At 36.3% G+C, this 12,111-nt stretch overlaps 1 protein-coding gene across 1 annotated transcript in view; it reads right to left on the minus strand.

The window, feature by feature from the left end:
- Positions 1-6,906, minus strand: part of LOC107550638 (protein 4.1-like) — a 49,511-nt gene extending 42,605 nt beyond the window's left edge. The window contains exon 1 of the mRNA XM_016231973.1: positions 6,892-6,906. Coding sequence (XP_016087459.1) covers positions 6,892-6,906 — 15 coding nt within the window. The remainder of the gene's footprint in view (positions 1-6,891) is intronic.
- Between the last annotated feature and the right edge of the window lie 5,205 nt (positions 6,907-12,111).

Below are 12,111 nucleotides of genomic sequence, written 5' to 3' on the forward strand. Positions count from 1 at the left end.
AACTTGCACAATTGGTGGCTGACTAAATACTTTTTTGCCCCACTGTATATTTTGACAACAAATTAGAGTAGAATTATTATCATTAAAAAAGTTAATAGAAAAAATGCCTTATGTGCAACTCAGATTTGAGCGTTGATTTTTAAATAAATATGATTACATTATTATTAAATCATTTTTGGTTTTAATTTTCAGCCAAATGAAAACTTTAATTTTAGCTCCAGTAAAAAACTTTTTTCAGTGCATCACTACTTTTATGGTGCTTTTTGTCCTTTTCATATATTATATATATATATATATATGTGTGTGTGTGTGTGTGTGTGTGTGTGTGTGTGTGTGAGTGGATTTTCAAAGTATGTCTCTGTTAATACGCACTTGAAAATGTGCACATGCAATAGGAAGTGTGTAATACCGTCTCAGGTCAGAAAAAAACAAAGCTCAGTGCCCTTAACCCATCTCTAAGATCACTTCATTTTTGAGGTGAAGTGCATCCCATCATTCATCAGATTAAAAAACTCATGTGGCCACAAGTCACGAGAATTCAAGGAAAACTTTCAGATAGTAGATAAGTGGATATTTGGTAGCAAATCATGAGAATTTGAGGAAAACTATACTAACTATTAGGGGTGTGTGTGATATATATCATCTGCGATAATATCATAATTGTTGTTTTAACAATATATGATTTGACATTATCGAGTATATCGAAAAAAACAAAAAACAAATAAAACACCTACAGAGTGCATGCATACATTATTAAAATCTAGTAGGTTAGACTAGTGTGCGTGTGCATTTAGAGTGTGTTCTTTCACTGCATGTTTCAGTCTAATAAAATGAATTTAAAATGATTTCAAAATTCAAGATATGGAATCAGAAAATGTATATAATTTCACACACAGAGTGCCATTTTTCTCTCTTTTCAAAAAATCAGCATGATTACAAATGTGAAATTGATTTTATACAACAGTTCAATAAACAAAGTTCATATTAAGAGACTTATGTTACTACATCGCCTATTTTTGCTCTATTTCGCCAACAAAAATTCCAAACACCACCACAGCACTGTTTTACGTCTCTGACCAACAAGACGGCATTTCGTTCTTGAATGAATCAACCGTTTAAATTATTTGGTTAAATCGCAACGACTCACTTATTAACAGTGCCTTGCTGCCACCTACTGGCGGTTTTAATTTCACATTTAAAATATATTTTCATTTTTTTAATAATTTCAAATATCAGTATTCAACTTTTTATGTTTAAAATACCAAAACCTTATTTATGTATTTGTAACTGCAGGTTAAATGCATTCATGTGCTGCATTAAACAGTGTGTAAATACATCTAAATGCCAATTCAGATGCAGCTTCTGTGTTTCCTCTGCAATGCAAAGATTAATTTTGTTGATACTGATTTAATTTGCTTGGTAACAGCCTAAATGTCTTATTATTCTAACTGACTGATTAAATGTAAGAATTTGACTCAAAAGATGAAGCACACTTTTATTAAAAAAAATGGCTTTATAAAAAGGTCAAAATGCCCATAAAAATAAATTTAAACTTATTGAAAAAGATTAATTTCTATCACTGCTGTGAACCGACCACCACACAGAATATGAAGAATATCAAAAACTTGGGAGTCAGCTGTCCACGAAAGTCCTTAAGGTGCCAGCACAATAACACACTCAGCAAAATTAGTCTAATTATCGGTATCGATAAAATTCCAGAAAATATCTTTTCTTTTTTCCAATATCGCACACCCCTACTAACCAGAGTTGTATATAACGCGTTACACGCACGCGTTGGTTTCCTACGGATTATTGTATCAGAGAATATTTGTTTTCGATGACCTACTTAATTTAAAAATAGACACTTCAAGCTTTCTTTAGACCTTTAGAGAAGCTTTCGGAGACTCAGAATGCAGAAAGCTCACCCTATTGGTTTTATTTATTTTACAAAACCAAAAAAGAAAAAAGTTGTTGATATTGCAAGTATATACAAATAATACTTATGTAACTTTTCAGTCAATATTAAACTAATGAAAAAACTACGAGTTTCACTTTGTAGTGTATTTTTTTAGGTTTGATAATTTGAAAAGTAAACTTGAAAGTAACTTGAAAGTAAAATAATTAGTAATCTGATTACTTTTTAAATGCAGTAATCAGTAATGTAATCAAATTACAATTTTAAAGAAGTAATTAGTCATTTGTAGATGATTTCTTTTTTTGAGTATCTTACCCAACGCTGCTACTAACTATACTAACTAAACTATACTAAAACTATGGAACTATACATAAGATATTAATTTACATTATACATATAACTACATATATTAATTTGAGAGCAAAACATAAGAATTTGAGGAATATTTCAAAATGTGAGTTAAACTATTACAAACTACATATAATTTGGTAGCAAAATGCGAGAATTCAAAGAATATTTCACATTGTAAATTAAACTGTTAGATATTACATACAATTTGGTAGTAAAATGTGAGAATTTGAGGAAAGCTGTATTAGTGCAAGTTACATTAATTAGTTGTTACATATAATTTAGGAGCAAAATATGAGAACCTGAGGAAAACTTTACAGTCGAAGTAAAATTAATTATATAATTTGATTTTTTTTTTAAAGAATTAGAGGGAAACCTCTTAATTAAAATAATTACATTTAATTTGGTAGTAAAACAACAATGAGGAAATTGCATACATGAGAATTCGAGAAAAAAACTTTACAATGTAGATTAAAGGGGTCATATGATGTTGCTGAAAAGAACATTATTTTGTGTATTTGGTGTAATGAAATGTTTTTATGTGGTTTAAGGTTAAAAAAACACATTATTTTTCCACATACTGTACATTATTGTTTCTCCTCTATGCCCCGCCTTTCTGAAGCGTGTCGATTTTTACAAAACTCATCGATCTGAAAAGCGAGGTGTGTTCCGATTGGCCAGCTATCCAGTGCGTTGTGATTGGCCGAATACCTCAAGCGTGTGACGGAAATGTTACGCCCCTTACCATATTGTAATGCCCTGTCCGGCCGGAGCGACGAGACAAAAGCATTAAAACCCATTATAAACGAGGCATTTGTTGCATCCAGTGGGGACATAATGAAGGATTATAATGACTTATCCTGTCTTTTTACACATTGCATCTCGCCGCGTAAACATAAAACCATGTCTGCATTTGTGATCAGAGAAATGACAAACTACAAGCCCTACTCTACACTGCTCAAAACTCGTGTTTGAATCGTCAGTGGCAAATCCTTTAATATAAAAAACGTACTTACAGTCTGTGAGTCAGAACAGCCGGCATTGTAGTCTACTCTACCAGGATCAGGAAACAGTCCTCCATAAAATGCGCTGCACACATCTGAATATTTGGGTTGAAGTGTTCTGGAACAGTGTTGTAAATACAACTTAACCACTGATTTCTAGTCGTGTCTTCTTTTGGAAGGCCAAACAAAGTAGTTTCGCTTTCACAACGAAACACACGGCGTCACACACGGTGGGCTTGAGTGAGCGGAGACCTGCGGCTAGAGTGAGCAGCGGCGGGCGGGCTTGAGAACGGCGCAGCCGGCGGATTCGTTGAAGGAGTGGCCGGTGGGCTTGCGGCAACCACATGTGATGACCCCGGGCTGGACTCCGCTTCGTCCACGGTGAAAGCAGATCCGGCAATCCACAGCGCAAAGTTGATGTATTTCCTCAGCGACCAGCACGGATCAGCTCCAGGCATGACGAAGCAGATATCGTCCTCTTTTGGAAGACCAAACAAAGTAGTTTCGCTTTCACAACGAAACACACAGCGTCTTCACGACATGGCTGCAGCGTCAACAATACTACAGCGAGAATAAAAGTTACGCCTTCTTTCTTTGCGTGAACATTTGGGCGGCGTTATGCAAATCTTCCCACATAGTGACGTAGATATGTGGGGGCGTGTTAGAACGAGGCGTTTTAGGTAGGCGTGGCTCTTAACTTTTATAAAGAATATCTCTTTGGATTTGAGACTTTAGTCTTTGTAACTTTACAGATCTTCTTTATGCACCAAGAGCTTGTAACCATTTAAAGAGAAAGGAAAAATTTAAATTCGCATCATATGACCCCTTTAAATTCATTTCTATATTATACATAATTTGGGTAGTAAAACATGAGAATTTGAGTAAAAACTATACAGTGTAAGTTAAATTAAGTAGTTATTACATATAATAAATTTGGTAGTAAAACAAAAATTTATAAGAAAATTTTACAGTTTAAGTTTTATTAGTTATATAATTTGGTAATAAAATGTAAAGTGCTGATGTAGAGAGGAGTATGTGTACAACTGAATATGTGTATTTTGTAAAACACTAGCACCTGTTTTATATCACTTAATTAGAAGCATCACAATGACTAAACTCCCTCATCTGTTACATAAGGACTAGGGCTGTGCGATTTGGGGGAAAATATCAGATGCGCTCGTGGAGACTTGCGGTGCGGAGCCGGGTGCGAGTATAAACGAGCATTATGAGACAGGCTGTGAGTGCGGCAAGTGTGAACGGCTCGTCCGTGACTCGGGATTCGCGCCGCGTGGGGCAGAGAGGAGCGAGTATGAGAAGCATTCACAGACACAGGCTGTGTGTGCACTCTTCTGAATTGGAATAGCCAACATGCATTATAAGCTTATTTCAAATTAATCTGTTGGGGAGATAAAATTTGTAAGATAACGTTCACGTACTAACAAAAACATCTAAGAATGTATCTTTTATTCTCCAGTACTGAAAACAGAACCGATACGGGAACTTTTTATATGCGCTGTGACGCAGCTCTTGCAAATTACCTTTTTTGTTTGTTGGCTGTCATTTCGAAGCTTAAGTTGCATACGGTTTTCTTTAGTTTTAATTTGCCTAACTATCGATCTGACCCAGTAGACGCCATAATCCCACTCTGTCTCTCTCCCGTCCCGTGTGCCGGGTGTTTATGCAGTTGGCTAGAGCAGTGCTGATTGGGGAGAACGGAGGTGCGTTCACTCTTGCCCAGGGCAAGTAAGACTGTAACTCAAGGCTGGCAGTCATGCATATGCTCTGGAACAGAGTAATATCATGTCCACGTCGCAGGCTTTGCGATTAGGAAATCGCTACGTCTCAAATCGCGATTTCGATTAAACGCACGGCCCTAATAAGGACTTCTTATTTTTTTTATTTTAAACACACACACACACACACACGATCTTCATGAAAACTTGAACACTTGGGGCAAATACAGGAAATATGTCATGTACTGTAATGGCTTTTTGACGCGATCGACCCGGGTTCGATCCCGCCTTTTGCCGAACTTTTTTTCCCTCCCTTTTCAAATCTCGTATTAGCAATGGATTATATTTACACTAAGTGAAAATAGCAGTATTTTTAGCGATATGCTATTTACACTAAGTGCAAATACCTAGTTACACTATGTTAAAATAGCAGGATTTCTACTATCAAGTATACTACTTGTTGCAAATAGTGGCAATTATCTGCACTTCAGTATTGTAGTACATTATGAAACAGTATGCAATAATAACGTATTGAGTGTAAATAATTTTAATTTTAATTATTAAATGGATCCCACCTTATTGGTACAAATAAAGCCCTCCCTACACCTACCCTAACCCTACCCGATACTTTATTTTCAACTTTTTGATCATTTCCTTAATTTTTATTGAAAATAAATGCCTTTACGATGTGATACGAGATTTGAAAAGGAAGGGAAAAAAAGTTCAGCAAAAGGCGGGATCGAACCCGGGTCGATCGCACTTATCCATCTGCACCACTGGAGCTGATAATTTACAGCCACTTTTATCTAAATGTAAATATACACCCCGTATTTTTTATTCCAGAGTAAGGGCAATTCATACAATACATTTAAACTGAGCTACTTTAAAACCATCTCTGAAATTTCTACCAGGACTCTGCTGTTCTTCGGCTGGTTCTTCCCTGTATACGTTGATTGACAGATGTCTCGTCCAGTCAGCGGTGAGTAATCCCAAACCAATGGCACTGTCTCAAACTATACCTACTTTTTCCGGTTTGTCTGATTTGTCGTTGTGTTTTCTGACTTGTTATAATGTTTTCTGAATTGTTGTAATGTTTTCTGAATTGTTGTTGTGCTTTCTGAATTGTTATTTTGTTTTTTAGACTTGCATTTGCGTTTGTAATTTGTTCTTTTGTTTTCAGAATTGTGATTTGCTTTGCACTTCTCGGCCACCATAAATGCAAGGTTTGCGAGCAAATGCAAATGTACACAAAGTTTCTCACGGGAACACATTACTATTACATATTACATTTACATTGCAAACATTTTGTGAGCCAACGTAAATGTTTTGTAAGTGAATGCAAAAGTTTATTTGCTGACTGACATGATCATAAAGGTACGCTCACGTTAGTGAAATCACAGCAAGATTTTGCGAGCAAAAAAAGGTCCGCTGTATCTTCTTAATAGCATAGCTATGGAAGCACCACCACTCACACAGAAGTCACTTTCAAACCAAGCAGGTTTTTGTTGCTCAATGCAATGGATTAATGATAATGAGGGTGAAATATTTCCCCATGCAGATTTCACATAAGGTTCAAGTTGGTCAAGTGAATTTGTCACGCTGACCAACAGAAATCTGCTTGGTTTGAAAGTGACTTTTCATATGTTCAAAGATGTTTCATATATCGCTACACTACTGGAACTTTTTTTTCCCACGAAAAACTCTAATATGACCACACCTTAACTACTATATTATACAAGGATCTCACTGTATATATATTTTGCTGGTGTGTCCTCTCATTACACGTCAACATCGCCCTGGACAAACACAAGAAGCTGATCACACAGCTAACCAGCTGCACCTGAATTACATCAAAGAAGAATCACTGTGAATACAAAGAACATGATCTCACCGAACAAGCTCTCATGCTGTTCTGCTGTCCCGTACAGATTCAGACTACACTGAGGGACTTCCTCATGACTCCCGACTCAACGCATCATCCGTCCCATCCTCCAAACTATCTCTCCATTGTCCCCTCTATCCCCCACCTTTACAAAAGCTAAAAAAATGTCCCCCTCCATGCTAATATTGCATTGAAATTTGGGTCTGTGACTCATCATTTCAACTAGGCGTACTTCAACACTATTTTTGCTTTATTTTTGCCTAGATTAATAGAGATGACAATTAATAAAATTATTGATTATTAAGTTGTCATTCTAGTTGACAGCACGCAGACAAGTAAATGAATACAGGCTCAAAAAGCTCCCTGTTGAATCATCTTGTCCACACACACACAGGTCTGCTATTCAGCTGTCGTTCTTTCGCATTCACTAGCAAAGTAATTACAAAGCCTCATTATGAGGGTCCAAGTTTAAGCACATGCAGTCTCTTGAGGACAGACTGGACTAAAGAAGACCATCCCATTCATGCAGAACGGCTGCTTCTGTTTGAGTCAGAGTGTTTATTCAACTAATCTGGCACTAAGATGCATTTAACCTCCCTCTCACAACAACTATCACTTTATTCTCAAGAAATCAACAGGTCAAGGATCTTTCCTTGTCATTTAGTGTGTGTGAGTCAGGTTTTGAAATGTCCCCACAAGCACAGTAAAGTCTGAAATCACTCACATCATGTGGATCAGCCAACAGTCCTCATGAGGAAAACAAATACAGAGTTCTGGCATGAAACTCTAGATGGTGCAGTCCGATAGGTCTAACTCAAGCTGACATAATGGCATCATTATTACACGGCACAGCTGATTGGTTCTCTCTTGTATGGGTAGCCAATGAGCTCGCTGCTCAACATTCAAATATATGACTAGTGCTTGCTGTAGCAGTTGCAGCTTGCTTCAGAAACCCTCCACCTTCCCCAGCTCCACCTGTATAGACCTGCTATGGGGTGATCATGTATGCTATATGGTAGCGCTGTGCAATGAATCGAAAAATAGTTTCGATTTCGGCCTCCAACGATTATGAAAATACAATTATCAAGATAAAATGATTATTGCGCCCCATTCCAATGGTGCACTTTTGTTCCTCCATAAAAGCCCAATTTTACATGCAAATCAGTAAAATCATGTAATGTGACTTTTGCAAAATGGGACGTGCTTGGTTTATTGAAGTGTATTAGATTTATTAGTGTTTATAAAAGCGTGAAAGAGAACTTGCGCTGTTCCTCAGGAGGATTTCTGTGATGCGCTCAGAGACGGAACACAACACGGACATGTAAAGTCATCTTTTAGCTCAAGCTGCGCACCTAAAAATGTGTGAAAATGCGGCGCTTAGTGATTATTCATGTAAATCTTTGTCGGTCATGTAATAAATGAACGTAAAGAGTTGAGAATGAAAATACACAATAAATTGGATCTGTGTGGCTCTTAAAGTGACAGCGGGCTATATTCCTGCTGCAACTGTGTGCTTAATATTAATAAAAAAACAAAAGACAAATTCAAAATCACACACTGCTCTTGAGTAGTATCTGACTTTTGTAGCTTTAATAAGAAACAAAGAAAGTTTAATTCTTACAGTGAAGACTATGCTGTTTTATTTTACATTTGATTATTCATCTCCAGTGTTGGGGGTAACACATTACAAGTAACTAGGGCTGTGCGATTAATCGAAATCGAATCGAAATCACGATTTGAGATGTTTGAGATGTTCGCAATGCCTGCGATGTGGATGCGATATTACTCTGTTCCAGAGCATATGCATGACTGCCATCCTTGAGTTACAGTCTTACTTGCCCTGGGCAAGAGTGAACGCACCTCCGTTCTCCCCAATCAGCACTGCTCTAGCCAACTGCATAAACACCCACCATAAAAAAAAAAAAAAAAAATGGAACGCGGGACGGGAGAGAGATAGAGTGGGATTATGGCATCTACTGGGTCAGATCGATAGTTAGGCAAATTAAAACTAAAGAAAACCGTATGCAACTTAAGCTTCGAAATGACAGCCAACAAACAAAAAAGGTAATTTGCAAGAGCTGCGTCACAGCGCATATAAAAAGTTCCTGAATCCCGAGTCACGGACGAGCCGTTCACACTTGCCGCACTCACAGCCTGTCTCATAATGCTCGTTTATACTCGCACCCGGCTCCGCACCGCAAGTCTCCATGAGCGCATCTGGCAGTATGGATGAGGCTTGAGGCACGCGCGCAACCTGTGTCGACTCACGCCTGCCTCCGCATTTAAAACTAATGTAAATTCAGTTTAACTGCTTGCTAATTTCACTTGGATGAAATGAAACATTCAGCACATTTCCCACTTGCTCTTAAAATCCCAAATACTTCAAATGAATAAGTCAGCCTATGTAACATATGTAATACTTTAATAATTGACTTAAATAATGATAAAAAAATAAAAAAATATTTTCTGTGAAATTCAGTAATTAAGTTAATTATGTATAAGTAGTTATACCATTATAATCTTGCCTGCTGAAGAAAAAAACAATAGAACCCTTCCCAAAACACAATAACAAATGTAATGGATTTCAGGGTTATAATGGGAATTGTATTGGTTTTAATGTAAACTATAATGCTATCTATTTGATGGCTTCTATTGGTGGGATGTAATCTGGCAGATGGCAACCAATAGAACAACAGTAATTCCTATTAGAATAATGCCCAAAACAAAAAGGTGTGTTTAATGGAAACTATAAGAATTTCTGTGATGGTTTCTATTGTTTTTTCAGCAGGGTAATGATACCCATACTTGTGCTGCACATTATTGGCAATATTGAGCTGAAGCTTGACTTGCAAATCAAATCAAATCAAATTGCAATCGCAATATCTGTCAAAAAAAATCACAATTTGATAATTACTCACAAATCGCACCGCCCTACAAGTAACGCAAGTTACGTAATCAGATTCCAAGTAAATAGTAAAGTAATGCATTACTTTTTAATTTAGAAGGAAATATCTGAGTTACTTTTTCAAATAAGTAACGCTAGTTACTTTGTTTCCCATGTCTTGACTGACAGCTCTCGTGTTGCCATGTTGAGAGAAATCGGGAGTAAGTGCAGAGGCGTTGTGTGTGCTGTGATGTTACTGTAGTTCTAGACTAAATATGAACATTATTTACTCTTCTTACTGCACAAAAACAGATTCAGTAGGCTATTCCTCAAAATGAATAAAAACAGTCAAATGCAAACTCAGAATAGTATATAAACCTGCAATAATTAAATGTTAAACAAGACAAATATCATTAATGTATTTAATCCCATTTTATTAACCAATGTCTTTGCTACTGACCTTCGATGATCTAATTCAACGTACTAACAAGCAAAAATGACACATCTGTGTTTAATTTTTGTTATTGCTGAATAGTGTAGAACGTTCTTCTCCTGCGTCATATTCTTCATGCAATTTGTTTCAGCTGCGCCCTCTACTGTACAGATGTGAATTTACATTTCCTTCAGCCTGAGGCGTATTCATTTCACTTCTGTTGTGAAAGGGCTTTTACATTTGTAAAAGAAGAACTTGTTATATTAAAAACAAACAAGCAAGACCTGCCCAGATTTAAAAGGTAACTCAAAAGTAACATAACGCATTATTTTCCATAAAAAATAACTAAGTAACGTAATTAGTTACTTTTTTAGAGATTAACGCAATATTGTAATGCATTACTTTTAAAAGTAACTTTCCCCAACACTGTTCATTTCTGTAGTCGGCTGTTAACCGCATGAGACTTGCATAAAAAAAACCTTAAAGCACAGTTTGTTTTATTTGTATCTTTTCATTCTATTGGATTTTTCCTTTGCTTTTTTATTACTGATAGTTTAATTATTTTCAATAATTCTGAGGACATTTTGTTTGTTTGTTTCTAATAGTTATCTAGTACTCTGCTTTGGTATTGAGAATTGTGAAATTTCACTGGTCTCTACAATGTAGATGTCATAGCAACCTTATTTACAGAAAATATATTTGATATGTATCTTGGTTATTTCATGTATATTATATTTCTTACATGCTCACAGCAGCATGTTGTGGATGTATTGGTTGTAGCAAGTCTCGCATGGTAGTTTAAGTAAATGAACATTACTCTTTCTCTGTGTTACGTGCACCAAGATATCCCCAATTATTTATCAGCAAAAGTAAAATGAGTAATCCAGCAAACTTTTGACAGTTTCATGGCTTTTGTACAAATTACAGACCATACTTTCACATTTTTGTATCCTTGCTCACATACAGCTGTTTATTCTAGCTTCAAAAATATATTTGATATGTATCTTGGTTATTTCATGTATATTATATTTCTTACATGCTCACAGCAGCATGTTGTGGATGTATTGGTTGTAGCAAGTCTCGGTACTCCGCCAAGACCAAATACATTAAAGGGGTCATATGATGCGATTTCTTGAACCATTCAGCTGCACAAACACACACAATAAAAGATGCTTTTACTGCAAAGAGTGTGATTTTCAGTGCCCTTCTACTTTGCCAAAGATTTTCACTTTAAAGAACTTAATCTACCTGCACACATCTGTTCAACAGTAGACACTGACCCTACAGCAAACACACACACACACACACAGAGTGCTCTGCTAGGCGATATGTGAAACTCTCAGAACTGACCCATGTTTCCACTGACCTGAGAGTCAAATGATGACACACGTTGCAACCCCACAAACACACAGTGCATGACGGTCTCTGTTTACAACTGAAAACATTGAAAACATGTTACTAGTTGAAAACATGATATTTGTAAGAAAAACCGGGTCATTCCATGTCAAATCAAACAAATTTCAGAAAGTTCCCCAGTTATAATATAATTTTTTATGATGAAAGATGAGCATAAATTGCAATGAAAGGACAAAATAATCCACTATTTTGTAGACACTAGACAGAGATCAAAATACAATTTTCACCTGATATTTGGAGGGGTAAAAATGACTTCAGAAAGATGATAGCATCATCATTTAATTGTTACACAGAGATAAGTACTGTAAGTCTATTAGTAAAATCTGTTGACTTTAGCAATCTCGGTTCTTTATACGCCAAAGGTGACAGACAGTTAGTATCAGTTGTAAGCAAAGTGACACACATTTGGTTTTTGACCACTGAAAAGTGCAGCAGTTTACTCCTGTAGTCACATTTAAAGGGATAGTTCACCCAGAAATGAAAATTTGATGTTTAT

This window comes from Sinocyclocheilus grahami, unplaced genomic scaffold (assembly GCF_001515645.1).
Source record: "Sinocyclocheilus grahami isolate Dianchi unplaced genomic scaffold, SAMN03320097.WGS_v1.1 scaffold404.1, whole genome shotgun sequence".
Taxonomy (NCBI): Eukaryota; Metazoa; Chordata; class Actinopteri; order Cypriniformes; family Cyprinidae; genus Sinocyclocheilus; species Sinocyclocheilus grahami.